Raw genomic sequence first — 16,496 nt, forward strand, 5'->3', positions numbered from 1 at the left:
TGAACAATTTTCGTTCTCAGTAGAGGGGCACCCACACGCTTGTTTAATACTGTAGGATAAACAGTTAATCTCCATCAATGGATAAAGGCGGGCTTCCTGTAAAGTACTCCTCCTTGTTACAACTGGAAATCTCAATCAAAATGAGACGCACATTAACCTGTGAAAAATATCCCAACTGATTTGGGTCACTTAGAAAACATCTTGCTCAACATTTTCCAAAAATAAAACCCATTCAATTTAACAGTCTTTAAAATTTCTCGACAATTAACAGTATGTAAGAAAGTGAAAAAACATACAAAGATTTATTCTTTATGGTGCTCGAATAAAGAAAAAGGTGCTCATAAAAAGAGAAAAAATGATATGGTCTACATCCACACACTAACGTTTTCATCCTTGAATTATTTCAAAATGATGCATGGACAAATACAGATAGTTATGTGTACATCCAAAATGGATGACACTTCACACGTAAAGTTATTGCACGGCTACAATTGTATTTGATATAAATAGTTAATGCATGTTCTTCAAAGGGAATAGTGGCTTTTCCTACATTGCTGATTGATGGTCTACTTTTGGCCCTTTCACCATGCACTATTGCTTGGATATTCAAGTCAGAAAGTAAGGAAGAATCGGACCCGTGATGTTGCAAAGCTTGTGTAAGTGAGGTGAACCTCAATACCCTCTTTTCCAAATCTATACCTGCGGTGACATTGTTTATCCTTTGGCCTACAGTTTATGTGGAACCATGGTTCATTTGTGGGCGAGGAGGATGTGCTATTGCAGGCTTTGCAGGATTTCCTGTCTATAGGGAGGCAGTGGATCCCCCTATAATGCCTGCTTGCCCTCCTTTCTTGGTGTTGGCAGTCACAGCAATATATGCAGTTTCATTAAGTCACACTATTCCCTTTTAATCTAGAGTGTGTTCTTCATGCAGTTATGCTTCCATCCTGAAGAAGGTAGGGTGCTGAAGCTTAGAACCCTGAATTTCAAAACTTTAGTAGACTAGGCTTAACAGGTTTTCAATGTTCCAAATTCTTTGACCCGTTTGAAAAATCCATTCTTCATCATTCATCAGGCCGTGTGAACACTCTCCTAATGTCATGCTGTATTTCTGTTGGTTGTCATCAGTTTGCTAGAATGTTCTTCTGATGTGATCTCGCTGAATATTCATATTTTTTGTTATTATACCTTTTTATTCAATGTGTTATATCTGCAGCATCAATGATCAAAAGCAAACCTTGATAGGATGCGTTAATGCATTTTAGCAGTGTGAATTATCTTTTGCTTTTGCTTTGGCTTTTAGTGTTGAAATAAAGCTATGTCCCCGCACGGAGCTCTGAGCTCCACCATCCCACATTGCATGCCGCCAATGCCATCGACTGCTCCTCCTCCGTTCTGACGCGGGCCTGTTCGACGTATGACGCCTAAGAAGTATACATTAAAAACAGGCATGCCTGAAATAACGGACATCGCTCTCCCCCAGTCAAGAGTACAAACTGCAGCAATGGAAACGCTTCTTGGCGAAAACAGCCTTCCCAGGTGCGGGGACGGCATCGCTTCGTCGCACTGCGTCTTCATCAGCTGACATTCCCTCCTTTTACACAGTGGAGACCCAAACAAGTGAACGGTCATATATCGATCCAGCTCAATACATCAATGCAGCGGAATTAGCCAGGACAGAACGACAAGCAAGTGACCCATTAACCAAAATCTTGAAACGACCCATAGGATCTGCGTTGCCTGATACTAATGCACATCTGCTTAAGGATGGCTACAACAATCATAGAAATAACAATCCATCTAGCGGCCTGACTAAAGATAACAATCAAGTGCTATCTACTAAAAGGACATCACCAAACACATTATCGACCCAGCTAACTGGGAATTCCATCGACCCAATTACCACATTGGAAGTACATCAGACTCTAACAAAACCAAGTATGCCCCCTACTATCCAAATTGTCGATTTAACCCATGGAAGCATGACAGGACAAGAAACCACTTCCAACATGGAAGAAAATCAATGCATAAAGTCTACTCGAACACCTATTTTGCAATCACATGAGGAACTTACGGATATTGCATTAGAATTGGCTGTAACATCAGGTGATTTGCCAATGAAAGATACTGAACAGAATGCTCCCTCGACAAAACAGTGTGGAAATGGACTGCCAATCGAAGAATTGCAGCATAGAAAGGAGAACGCCATTGAATCTATTCTCCCACTTCCCCATATGTTAGAACCGGTATCCTGCTCCGTAGAAGCACAAATAAAGCTACGGAAAGCCTATGAGCATTTAACTTTAATGGGTGAAATTGACCAGGAAGCACTTGATTTCATGGATGCCTCGTCAAGTTAAAAAAATATAGAACTTGATGTTCAATATATCTGCTCAAATACGGGAGATCTAATACAGCTGCATGAAAATTGCACTAGAAGCATAACAGATGAACCAGATAAATTGACATCAACTGCACAAGAAAATGCACAGAGTGACCCCAATGAGAACAGCAAATCGCACTTATCAGAATTACCACAACAAGATGCACAAATAGAAGACGAATCTCCTTCATTCATCGCCCCCACCCCACGGCGTACAAGATTTCAGGACGAAGCACGAGACTCAGATTACTTCATCCAAAGAGCGCAAGCAAATTGCTTTTCGTTTCCTGAAGCTCCGGCGCTCAATAACACCCTGAGCGCCACGAACACTGCATTACTGGCTATTGCAAAACTATATGAATCGCTGGAAAGCAAAGTTGCTTATCAAACACTACTGGATAAACTGATAGACAATAGTTGCATAATAAAGAGGAAATCACAAGATCAAGAAGCTGTAAGAACATCATTAAATCCTACCAATGAGCACCTGGTCAAAAGGGAACCATCAAAATGCATGCCTTGTGAAATTAATTCGGCTTCAGTTAAAGTAGTAGACATAGTGTCATGCGACTCTTCATCACTGGCCAAAAAAGAAACATCGAAATCTGAAATATCGGACTCCTCTCTAGTGCTTTTGTCGATAAATAACAAAGAACCAAACATGCAATCGCCCTCATTTCAGCAAGTGAATAATGATATTCAAATAAGCGTCAAATCAAACCTGATGACAGAAGGATTTGATCAATCAAAGCCAAAGAAAAACATATTTGATGCGTTTGAATCAAATGACACAGTTCATTTAAGAAATCTCAACAATTCAAATCAGGATAAGAACAAGGAGCAACCGCAAGACAAATCTGATGTACAATGCCTCCCAACAAAAAATCGGAAACTAAATAAACGCAAATATGTGAAGATACCACACAAAAAACAAGAACAAACCAAGATAGCACAGGGATCAAGTACCTCAGTTCAACAAATAATTCCATATGAGCCGCTAAACAAATTAATAGCTTTGGCTGATCAGATAAACAATGGTTTGCCTTACCGAGATATGCACAAAACAATTGCTCCAGCAATCAATACAACTATGTTTAACGACATTACCGCAATTAAATCAATAGATACACATCCCCCCGCAAATAATAATCTGCCACAGCAAGTGATAACTATAGAAACATTGCGAGATGAAATCAGAGAATCAATAAAAGCTTACCAGTTTCATCAATCTGAAAGCATCCAGCAGGTCAAAACTAATGTAAATTCTGAAACCAAGATTGATACTCTGACCCAAGCTCCAGCAGATACCAACGTCATGAAGTTATCTACTCTAAAGAGTCGGAAAACAGAAGAAGCAAAAGAATGCAGTTCAATTGTTTTAAAAAGTATCGTGGAGAACGTAAGTCTGTCATCTGATTTATGTACACAATTCCAACCTCCGTGCGAAACAACCAAATTGCAAGCATCTACTACAGGAGATTTTGCTCCAAACATGGCAACACAGCAAGATCTCCGAGAGTTAATCAAAACCTACATTGAATCTTACCTAAACGACACACAACCTCAACTCATTACCACGCCGCAACAACCAAGTGGATTGTTCCCTTAAGTTGGGCGATTATTACAAGGACCAAGGATTGAGAATAAACCTTATAATGATCAGACAAATGCATATCCAAAGTCTTTTACGCAGACTCAACAGACTTTACAAGTTCTAGTCAAATCCGACTGGTCGAATTCAAATAAACGTATAAGTTTACCTTGTTTGAATTTGAAATGCCGGGATCACCCTTTTGAAACATACGTGCTCAATCGCACGAGCATATTAAGTATATGCACAGAAATACCAATGCTGAAAGAACTCACATCAGCAGATCTTGATCAGATCAAATTTGTCAGTTATGACGATACATCGGAAGTTAATATCCATTTCAAATCTGCCCTAACATACAACCTAACATGGCAGGCGAGAATGAACCTATTTGATATGGGATTTATGCTAACACAAGTTAACCTGACTCCTGATAATCAGGCTGATAAACCATATGTGACTATTTATCAACCGAACAATAGAAAACAAAGTCAAGCAGCTCAATACATAAACAATGGAAAAAGATCATAACAATTCAATGCTCAATCCATCATCAAATTAATATCATGGAATACAAGAGGCAATAGCCATTTTTTTAACTCAAAACAAAGTTCTTTGGAGGAGTATGACATTGTAGCGTTGCAAGAAACGTGGCTGATAAATTCTCCAACATGGGATTCGCACATCATCTTTGATACCTTAGCCATGAAAAAAGCAACAGGTAGACCTTCAGGAGGTCTCTTATTAGCAATCAAAAAATCGAGTGGAATCATGGGCAGAATGCACCAATCTCCATCCCCATATTTTCAGGTAGTAACTCTATCAGCGGTGAATATCCAGCTAACCATCATAAACATCTACTGGAGCAAACTTAACCTCACGTCTGAAGACTTCTTTGCCACCCTTTTATGGCACTTAGATAATATTGCATCAAACAAACACTCTGGATATACTATTATAATGGGTGACTTGAACCTGCATTTATTATCATCTCAGAAGTCATCATTCACGAGCGATGAAAATATGTGGAAAACTATCATGGAGGAAAGAGGCCTAATAATGCTGAATGATGCCTACAGTCAAGGTACCACGTTGTCTAACACATGGCAAAGAGGTTCATCTGGAGCTATTTTGGATTATATATATGTAAATAAGGAATTTCTACCACAAGTAGATTCTCTTATAATTATACCTACACATACAAGTTGAAATAAAGCTAAGAAATTATATATATATTTTTTAAGAAATTAGTTTTTGATCCTTTTGCCTTCCTGCACTACTTTCTAGAGACATTGCACCTTGTTGAAATTGTTCAATTTTATGTACCCTTTGGCACATTTCATGGTTACATTTCTACTTGTAGCACATGGATCTAATGCTGGAGAAGTTCCCCAACCCTGGCATAATTCATAGTTCGACATGTGACCCTCTCCTATAAGGCTATTCATCTATGGTACCACTTTGGAGCCTGCACAATATGAAGATGATGGTTGGGCTAGAGTTTATGGCCTATTGTGTTAATGAAAATTTCTTTTATGCTGTCATTTTAAATTGTATCGAGGATTCCCAGTTGCACACCTGACATTTTTCAAGGTTTGTGACTTCTAAAGATTACAATGTTGATGTACTAAACAATATGAAAAGTATTCTGCACAGCAAGTAGTGCCCACACAGAAAAACCTTTTTTAAAACAAAGTATTAGGGAGACTTTTTGATAGCCAATTTAATTGTTTCTCAAATGAGCTCACCATGATCTGGCTTCTTGTTGTTTTAACGTTTGACTTGGAAGATGAAGCTTGCAAGAAGTTGTCTTCCCACTTTGCTTGTTGATTCAATAAACTCTGGGCTTTTTCCTCTTCAGTCCAGTAGTTTTTCATACAGAAAATTGTTGCTCTGTATCTGCAAACCAGAATAGGAGCTCTGGGAAACCTCATTTTAGGCAGAGAGTATGCCAAGTAAAAATACATGGCTCACACCAGAGATACTGTTTTGCCACCTATGTATATGCTATCTAGACTTAGAATGAGGCAGACAAAGCAGGTAAGCATGTAGTGTATTGCAACAGATTTAGCAGAGGCAACTTGAAAAGGAACTTGCAGCTTTCCTTCCTTGGCTAGATATGTTTTAAATTGATTACATTGCAGTTTTATTAGTGAGCTTGGGAGGGTCTTGGTAAATTTGTCATTGCATGAGGAGCCAGGTATCCTGTATAAGGTGTTGTTGCCATTAGCATCATTTTACAGCTGAGTTTCATTTTTATAAGCAGATGGGGGGGGGGGATTGCAACAGATATTATTTTCTTTCATCTTTTGTAAATTGGGTACCATATACTTGCACCAAAGCTTCAGAACCCCTTGTAGCGTTTCACTGTAAATGATAATGTCAAGCTACTCGCCTTCATAATATTGCCTGGACCATGTAAAGTGTCTCTTTAACTCTCTTCCCCTTCATTACGGTTGAGTACTTAACTCACTGAACTATCTAGTGCAAGATGCCAAAAATCTGGTAACTGCTGGAGAATGTGCACATAAAATAGTGGAAATGGATCTTCATAAACACCTAAATCTGGAACCTTTCTTATGAAAAATAGTAGTGTATCAAAGTGTGTTGCTGAAGTCCCACGTGTGTTGATTTTCATTTTTTTTACTTTTTTTTTTTTACTATGTACCAATAGGATGGAAACCGTGCGATCGACTTGGCCATTGAACAGGGGAACCGGAGGTGTGTGATAATTCTTCAGCAGTACGACCCATGTAGATCCCTAGATCCCACCGCACTGTGGGACGGTAAGCTTCAACTGTGCTTGTTCTAGTGGTTTATGATGTATCCCTATGCCACATCAGTTTGGATACAAATGGGAGCCCTTCGTCCTCCCCTCCACCCAAAGAAACTCTAAAAGAGAAGAGCTTTTCATCTTCTCCAGCTAAAATCTCCCATTCAAATAAATCCCTTCGCTAGGACAGTGGCTGGATTTAAGTAACCTAGTGTCTGGACCGATTTGATACAACGGCTCCAAAGCCTTCTCTTGGGGCTGTTGTTTCAGAGTTTTGGCATGCACAATAGGATAGGAGCTGTCCATTTTAATACAAAATCATATTCCCTCTGAGTAGAAAACACACTTGCCCCCTTTTTATTAAGGTTGTTTAGCTGGTAACCAACACAAAAGCAGGAACTGTGTGTATGCAGGTTTTCACAGTGCAACACCAGCTTAATCCTCCATGATTCATAGCTATAATGAAAAATAAATGCATACAATATCAGTAACTGTTGTGACCTTGTCAGCCAAACACTGCATGTTGGGATTTCCTTGGTGTTGGCAGTCTTTATAAATCCCCTCTCTGAAATTGATTTAGATATTTTGTAATACATTTCAGATCATATTTCCGGATCATTGCTCAACACAAATGACTAATTTTCTGTGTTTTTCATAGATGGATACCTTCAGCCTGAAGACTGTACAGAAACCATTAACCTTTCAGACCTGTCAGAGGTTGGGCCCATAAATAGCACCCGAATATCCCTGCAGTGCTCCTTACCCACAAAACTGAATAACCACCTCAGTGACACTGTCATTGCTAGTCGTAGCCATCAGTCCAGTTTTCTATCGGATCTTCCCAAAAGTATGTGCCATTCCCTGGAGGTGCCTTCTGTCTGTCCTCGAAAGTCTATCTGGGCGGCGAACTGCAGCAGAGAACTGTGTTACTCCAATCATACATTAAACATTTCCGACACACTGGATACCAGATGCAGTCCTGCAAGAGAACAGGATTTAGTCAATTCAGATCAAGACCGAATCACCTTGACTACAAGTGGCACTTCTGATGAATTGGCACCTGCTGATTGCGACAACTACAAGCCAATAAAAATATCCATGGGGTCCATTTCAGTGAGCAATGGTTCTGCAGAGACACATCGTAAAAGTACACTTTGTACAGCAGTTGGAGAAATGGACAGTTTTTCAGAGTTGTCTGGAATTTGCACTTTGAGTGAGCTCTCTAGAAAAAGCCTTTCTGCCTTGGTCAATGACAGAGTACATAAGGGCGTGTTTCAGGACTCCAGCCCTATTCCCAAGCTGAAAAAGAACCAGGGCCTGGATGTCACTTCACCTGATAATGTGTACATTTTCTCCCAAGAAGGCTCTGCTAGCTGTTATGATTTGGAAAACACTCTGCTTGATCTTAGGCTCTCAGTGAGTACAGTTGATGATGGAGGCATGCATTTAGATGTGCAACATCAAAGCTTAGACAATAGTAAATATGACAGCTGCCATAGTGAATGTTACACCAGTGTAGGTGACATTTCTAGCTATGATGGAAGCCCCTGTGAAGGCTTTAAAGAGAGAAAAGGCGATATGTCTGACCAGAAATATCAGGATACAACTTTGCACTCTAGTAGTAGTAATGCTGGATTTAAAATAGACTGCAAACCTGATGAGTGGGTGGGTGTGGAATCTCACATGAGCCAATTGCAGCTGAAAGTTGGCCTCACTGCAAGGGATTTCGATGTCTCTTCTGGCTCCTCTCTAGCCAGTTTCAAGTTTGAGAAAGAACCCAATACCTGCCTTGGTAGTCATTTTGTAAATCCACAAGAAGAACAAAGTGAGTACACTTTTAAAGATGCAATGAGGTCCTATGAACCCCAAGCAATTCTCAGTACCTTCCCACTGAGTAACTATTCAAGTCGGAATATCATGGTTGTGGATTCTAGTGTACCCCAAAGTGACAAAGCCAAGCTCTCTCTTACTCAGGATACTGCCCCTGCAGATTGCATCCCTAGTCGAGACTGTGAATGTATTACTGAAGACTCTAATGTATGTGCGCAACTGAAAGCAATGATGCTTTCCACCAAGAAAAAGTCCACTTTTTTGTCTCGAGGGCCAGTGTTAGAGGGCTTAGTCTACAACAGTGTGCCTTTTAATGTAAATTGTGAGCACGTCGACTTATCCATTGCAGGGTCCGCGCCTGTTACCCAGACAGTTTCTCAAGGTCAAGAAACCTTGCTTGTGGAAGAAGTCCACTGCAATAATGGGGCAGAGCAAGAGCAAAGATCGGGCATGCCAAGCCGTCAATTCCAGGTGAGAGTACCCGCTACCAGACCTGAAGAAGTAAGCCAGCAGATGACAGAAACTGCAGAAACACTAACCACAGACATCTGTGTGGATCAGCCTGCTACTCCAGGAAGTTCAAGCCATTCCAGCTTGTCAGTAGAACTGAGACGGATGATGACTGCTAGTAAATCTGTGCAGTCCCCGTTGCCCAAGCAAGATGAAAGGTCCCGTTACATTACTTCTCGCATAAAGAATAACGTGACGTCCTCATCTTGCAACAGCAATTCTTCCCTCTTCGACGAATCTTTAGAGATGCCTCAACGTGTGCCACGATTAGGGAGCCCGGCTAGAGGATTGAACTCATTGCATGCCTATTCTTTAATGACGGCCGACTGTGCCAGAGGGGAGGATCAGCTTTGCCACAGTAAGGGGAGCCCTGACAGATTACAACAGTATTCTGCAGAAGTGAGGGGAACTGAAAGTCCTGATGACACAATTATTATTGAGGAAAATAATGAGACTTCTAGTTTTTTGTACAAAACAACTGGTAACCAAAAGACGAGTGATGCTTTTTCGCATCACTCCCGCCCAATTGTGCACCATAATTCTCGGGGTGATGCGCACTGCAGCAGTGCTGAGTGGGATAATGCCAGCCCAACAGTGCTTCTCCGTTCTCAAGGCATGGATGAAATCAGTCATGGAAAGCCAGATGTACCTCGGGGTCCTGAAGGGATTGGAGGTAGCAATCCAGATGACTCCAGCAAAACAGTACTGCTCCAAGCACAGGGAACTGATGGCCCGCATGACTCCATACCGACCGTGCTAATCGAGCATCGCCCCAGTGGGAATATAAGTGACTTCTTCACTGATGATAAGTCTTCTTCGTTTTCAGATGAACGGAAACCTTTTTCTGTTGGTATTGCCCACCCTGGTAGTGACCCACTGACCACAGACACTGACAATAGCATGTCAGATAACACCTGGATGACGGAAGATGGGAATCACTCTGATTACAAATGCACTGATGCTAGCACATGCCACTCCACTTTTCAGAGGGACCATGCTGATCTCCGGTCTGGGTTTCCGTCTGATTTAAAATCGCAGATGGGCACAAGAAAGAATAGAGACGTATTCCACAGCACGCTGTTAGATCTTCCTAATTCAGGGAAGGAGGGGCGTTTGCATCTTGGACAAAGGTACAGTTTTAGTAGGTTATCTAATATTCAGCCTTCAGATCGGATATCCAGAGTGGGCAACAACTCAAACACATTGTACCCCATCCAAGACTTGCATAGCTTCGATCTCACGTTTTCTCCAGGTGGGCGACCAGTAAACACCAGCATGCATGAGCCTGTGGAATATCTTTACATGGACCCAGAAGAGGGACATGCCCTAATAGAGCGACACTACCCATGCACAGATGACTCCACACAGGACTCTACAAGCTCCAACGATACTATCATCTACGACTGGAAGACTTACAAAAGCCAGCTGGCAGAGCCAAATGGGAAAGTAAACCAGTCTCTGAAGGTAAACGGTAAAAAAATCTTGCCTGAACTCTATAGACTTTCTAATGATGACATAATGGCGAAGCTGAGGGAATTTGGAGAGACACCTGGACCTGTCACCAGCATGACGCGGCGGGTCTACCTGGCACTTCTAGACAAGCTCATGAAGGATCCACAGACCAAAGGCGCACAGTCCGGTAAGGTTTGGACCATTGATTACTTATTTTTCAAGTGAATACCCCAGTCCATGATCTTCAAAGCATTAACGTGGAACCCTCATTCTCTTCTATCTATGTTTGCTTTCCTTTCTTTTCAGAGTATAGTCCAGAGTTGACCTTAGCCCTGCAGACCTATCAGTTTCCGAACTGCACCGAAGACGAACAGATCCTTTCAAAGCAATTCGATCAGCCAGATAAGAACGCAAAGTGGCGAGAGGGAGTGATCAAGTCCAGCTTCAATTACCTGCTCTTGGATCCCAGGTGCAACCTATTGCAAGCTGTTGCTTAGTTAGTTTGGTTCTCTTGCATAGGTTTGTAATGGGCTTTATATGCCAATAATGTAGTTCAGATTAAAAGTAGCACCTTAGAGTTGTGATCTTCCCAGATGGTTAAAAAAAAAAACATGCTTAGAACATTCTCTTTAAAATGCAAACAAAACTTACTAAAACATTCCCAACACGTATCAGTGGAAGAGACCATTAGAATTATGTTAATAGAAGTTTAGCATTTTGGAAACAAATCCGCATCTCAGTTGCACATTTTTCTCTTTGTTGCCTGTCTCTCCAACTACTAAGTGTGCATGAGCAGTCCAGGCTATACACTCAGGAGTTTTGCAAATAATTATTAGTAGAAGTTTGTTACTGCACTGACTGAGAATGATTTGTTGGGTGACATTTAGTTGTGCATGTGCCGCAAAGTATGATTGACTTGACAACAAAGAATCTACCCAGGCTTTCAAGTACATAAGGTTATGCAGACAGGCCAGTTTTTTTTCTTCACCCTCCCAATCAATTCCGTGCCTAATAACTGGTCCTGTTTTATGTTCTGTGAGTATTTTTGAGTTTTTTCTTTTTGGATTAAATATTAGTGTTACATCAACGGACAAGTTCTTTGATCCCTCTACACTTAATCAAGACTTTAGTTTGAGCTCTCGATTGCTGCTAATGTCCTCTGGTCGTAGAGGGATTCCTCAATTAAGGGGTCTCTGGGAATGTCGTATAGGCCACTAGTATTCCCGTAGGTGCTGTCTGTCTCACTGTAGCTAATGTAACACTTATGTTTTACCACAAATCATGCACAATTACTCTCACGGTCTGGATGGAACTACAGTGAATAACCTGAGGAAAACAAGCTCTAATATACAATTTAAAAGCTAAGACAATTACTCTTCAAATAATTGATCAGGAGCTCGATGGAATAAATGAATTGTGATGTTTACATATCCTTATTTCTGAGGCTTGTGAATCTGTTTAGATTTACAAGCTTTGCTTATCCAGCTTTCAAGTGGTGGGTCTGGATGCTTACAAATTATAACATAGAAGAACGTTGTTCTGTTACACTATCCCTACACCATGTGTACAGGTACCCGTGATGCTCCACATCTTGATGTCCTGTTTTTTGGTTCTATGTGATTTCTGTTTTATAAAGGCTGCACAACAGAAAGCCCAATTTTTTGTTAGGGCTGTACCCCTAAGACCCCCACCCCAGGCACACTAACTCATACACATAGACATGCATAACAACACTCATATTTACCACCTCCCTTCCACAGGCCACAAACTTTCCTCTGGAGGGTTATCTCAGAAATGTTTGTGGATACCGTTGCCTGTAGTTGGCTATATCTCCAGTTACAGCCAGGCCCAGGAGCCTCCGCATGGTGACTGTTAAGATGGGTTTCCAAAATACTCCCTGGGGTTGAATTTTGGAAGGCCAACCTATTATGGTGTACAGGAAAGTCACTGAAGTTCAGCAAACTCAATCAATGCATGTAGCAAAAGCAGGGGCGAAAGAGTGCTCTAGGGCTACAATGAGTCCACACAGAGCAACACAATTCCATTTAAGTAGAAAAATATACAATGATGTATTATACCTTTTTAAGATGCACACTAAGCAATTAAACGTTTAGGCAAATATTGTCATACTTACTATAAAATATATATACATTCACTCTTGTTAAAAGATTTTATTAAAAACTACGATTTGAAATCAGTGCAATACTGGTAAGTAGTCGGATGCATAAAACATAGAAACCGTTTAGAGAAACACTAAAAATAAACATTCCCAATGAATAAATCCAGTCCTGAGGTGGATTGGGGGCTAGTGCCCTTAAGTCATCGTTTCCAAAATATATACTCTTCCGGTAGCTTTATTATGTGATTGGATGATGCCAGTGGTTGTGCTTCAGTGTTCCAAAAAGTTAAGGAAAGTTGAAGGAAGTAGCTAGAGTTGGGCCCAGGAGGAGATATTTGACTAGACCACCACCTATCGGAGTCCGGAAAGAGCAAGATAGGGATAGGACTTTACACCCATGTAACCTTATGGAGGATGGAGGGGCTGAGGGGGGAGAAACGGGTGTGTTAAAATAGCACCCATTTTTCTGGTTTCTCCAGAACCTACTGCAGAGGTTCTCGATTCTGTTGTGCTAGCTCTGGTCTAGGGAGGCAATGCGTGTTGCAAAGGTCACTTTCGGACCTGGGTTTTATTTTCGGTCAGTCGTGGTTCTTGTATTAATGTTCCAGACACTGTCCTGCTGAATACCCTTGTGAGGAAATGAAGACTTCTGAAGAGCAGACGACCTTGGGACACCTCCAGGGAGATCAGAATATTGGTTGCAATGGGAGGCTGCACAATCGTGCTGGGACAGAAAAGCTTCAATGAACGAACAAAGGAGCAGTCACTGCACGGCTTCTGTTGGGAATGGAAGTTTGACCATGCAGGAGCAGGCGTCTTGTAGTAGAAGTTCAAGATTTTCCAAGTTCGATTGATGCACCTGGAACAAAGACCGCTGCAGCGAGGTAGATCAGGGGAGAGATGGTCAGTCAACCGGGTCGTCCAGGAACACTTCTGAAAGCATGAATCCTGGAACAGGGGTCAAGGCTGGTTGTTCCCACCGGTCCAGTGGTCGAAGCACTGACAAGGATCTCCTTGAGATCAGGTAGAAGAGCAGGGTTTCACTGGGACTTAACTGGAGTTGATTCTTTTTATGTGCAAAGGTCGTACTCTGGTCATCAGCAGCTGCACTTCTTCTTTGGAGTCTTGGCTCCAACAGTGATCTGTTAAATGTCTCCAGGAGTCCTTCTTTTGTCAATGATTTGGACTGAAGTGCTCCCAGGTCCACCAATGGTAAGGATCTGGAGCATTGGCTGGCAGTGGCTATTTAATGATGAATAGCCACTGACCACATTATAGCTGGGCAGATTGACACTCAGGAGCCGGATGTGAACTGGAACCAGATGGACCCACTCTCCACATTCGGGCTCACACACAGAATGCCACTTTCCAGGGATAAAGGTAAAAAACAATATTGCCAAAGGATAGGCGAAAATCTCATGGCGAGTCACTCTAAATAGCCATTTGTGATAATTGCCAACGTGCACAAGTGAAGTTCAAAACATGGTAGAAAAATATCGGCTGCCACCAGCTGATCCTGAATGTGTGAAAATCTTTCTTAACAATGGCTGTGCCTTGTAAACTTTCCATACTTACCAAGAGTTGCCATTCATTTTTCAGGCAAAGGCGGCAAAAACCTTACACTAAGAAGCATCGGTTAACACTGGCCCAATCTGTACCCAAGCATGGTCCAAAGGCATCTGTGCCGATGTCTTAGCATAGTCAACAAGACGTAGAAACACTGTCGGAGTCGGGAGCCAGAAGCGCAAATTTAGTTCCAAGAGAGACCACCACAGTTGGTCATCCAAATACTGCCACCCGATGCGATCAGTGGATTGTAAGCAAGAAAGAGAGCTTGGGAGCAATTTAATGGATGTTAATACACCAGTGATTCTAGAACAATACTCTTATTACCAGAATGTCTGTGCCCAACGACAACCACCTACTAGGAGTAGGACTGCTCAAATAAAAAAAAGCGCAGAACTCTGCAAGTGCCTGTCACACCTACCAGTCATGCTTGGTTCCTACCCATGCATGCTTTTAAGCAAAGCCTTTCTCTCCATAAACCCGCCAGGGGATAAGTTGGCCCCAGGTAGGGTGAGTGGACAAAAGGCTGAAGAAAATTACCTGCACTTCTTGAGGAGCTGAAAAGGAAAAGGCAAGAGGTGAGTCAGTGCATTCATGCATATAAGACACCACTTAAAGTAATATTGATACCCCAAATACATCGGATTTTAGTTAATCGATATGTAATCTTTTGGAAGAGGTGGAAAAGAGAACCTCCCTGCGGTGCAGGGAAAAACCTGAGCAAGGACACAAGATCCACAAAAGCTACTGGTATCTAGAGCTCCAGGGCAGAAAGAGGAAGAGGTACAAAGGAGGAAGGGTTGTATGCAAATAAAAGTTCCAGTCCTTTTTTTAATTTTAATTTCGTTTTGCTTATGCCTTAAAAATGTACATTAATTGCATTTCAATTTACATCAAAAACAGAAACTCAACTTGATCACACAAACGTAACAGCTTGTCATATGCTTCCAGAATATAAGCCTTTGTCCATACAACACGCCTCATTTTGCAGGCATCCCGTCTCTCTCCTTCCTTCAAACCCTAGCAGTGGTTCCAGGTCCCACTTCTTGTATATCAGTACTCACCTGAATTTCCCTTTTGATTAGAGGAACACCATATATTTCCTTTTTGTCTACCTTCTTCAGGGGGTCTGTCGCCAGAGGGGTTAAACCGGGCCTATATTGGAGCATGCCAGGCCACCATGTTGTTGTTGGCTTCATTCGATCCCATTTTAATAGTCCAATGCTACACCGTAGGTTCAGCGATACACCACCTCTTCATATCTTCCCATCATGCTATAAAGGCCAGCACCTCTGCGCTCTTCCAAGCCATAGCTATTCTATGCTTCGGCAGCATACAAGCCATGTCGAGAAATGTTGTCATGTGTTTATCCTTCTTCCGGCAAAGGTACAAGCCAAATAAATAGGCCGCAGGGGACCTTTAAAATGCCTTTATGCCATCCCTTCCACATTCAGCTGAATCAGATCCCAAAACACTTGTCACCACGCCCAACCAGAACATATGGATAAAAGTTGCTGGCTCGATACCACACAAGGGGCAGGCCAAGGATGACTGTGTTGAATCTAGCCACCCTTTCTTTCGTCATGTATGTCCTATGTACTGTAGTTTTAATCTATGCTCTGCATTTCCAGAGACCCACCTCACATATAATAAAACTGTACCCCATTCAGTGGGGATCATACCATTACTGAGCCGAGTTTACTACACCGGTGGAAAATCCGGACTTTATTTTTTGTCGATGCCTACCGCCCCACCCCCTTTCTCAATATATATAGATATATATATATATATATATCGCCCAAAAAGTGCTCTTCCTATGGAAACAGCAACTTAACCATAACTACATGGCCACTACTGTGGCCATGTAATATATATATATCTCCAAGTAAAACCGAAAAACCCTTGAAATTCGCCAGTTATGGTAAGCTAAGCAACCATAACTCGCGCCACCACCGTGCACTGCTAAGCCTAACACCCAGGACATCAAAGATGACATCACAAATGTCATTGATGACATCACATGTCTGACGCCCCCTTTTTTCCTTTCCTGACATATCTAGGACACATGATTTTCTTCAGTAACCGTCAGGAACAAAAAATTGTAAATGTACTATATTTGTAGACTTATCCTTCAAGTATGTTCTTACAATAATTCCCTTATGGTCCAGTCATATCATATGAAACATATACATAGGGGAAGACACAACCTTGACAGACAGCAATCCTTTTTGTGCATTAATATTATCCGTAGAGTTATCAGCACTTTCTGATA

The 16,496-nt window shown here is 41.7% G+C and overlaps 1 protein-coding gene across 2 annotated transcripts in view; it reads left to right on the forward strand.

The window, feature by feature from the left end:
• The window catches only part of ANKLE1 (ankyrin repeat and LEM domain containing 1), a 220,754-nt gene that overhangs the window by 99,661 nt on the left and 104,597 nt on the right, over nucleotides 1-16,496 (forward strand). The window contains exons 4-6 of one of the 2 annotated variants that reach the window (XM_069648922.1): nucleotides 6,649-6,760; nucleotides 7,406-10,726; nucleotides 10,846-11,008. In XM_069648922.1, coding sequence (XP_069505023.1) covers nucleotides 6,649-6,760; nucleotides 7,406-10,726; nucleotides 10,846-11,008 — 3,596 coding nt within the window. The remainder of the gene's footprint in view (nucleotides 1-6,648; nucleotides 6,761-7,405; nucleotides 10,727-10,845; nucleotides 11,009-16,496) is intronic. The other variant, XM_069648931.1, reaches the window with a different exon arrangement.

The sequence above is a fragment of the Ambystoma mexicanum genome, chromosome 1p (genome assembly GCF_040938575.1).
Source record: "Ambystoma mexicanum isolate Mex_15411 chromosome 1p, UKY_AmexF1_1, whole genome shotgun sequence".
In the NCBI taxonomy this organism is placed as follows: Eukaryota; Metazoa; Chordata; class Amphibia; order Caudata; family Ambystomatidae; genus Ambystoma; species Ambystoma mexicanum.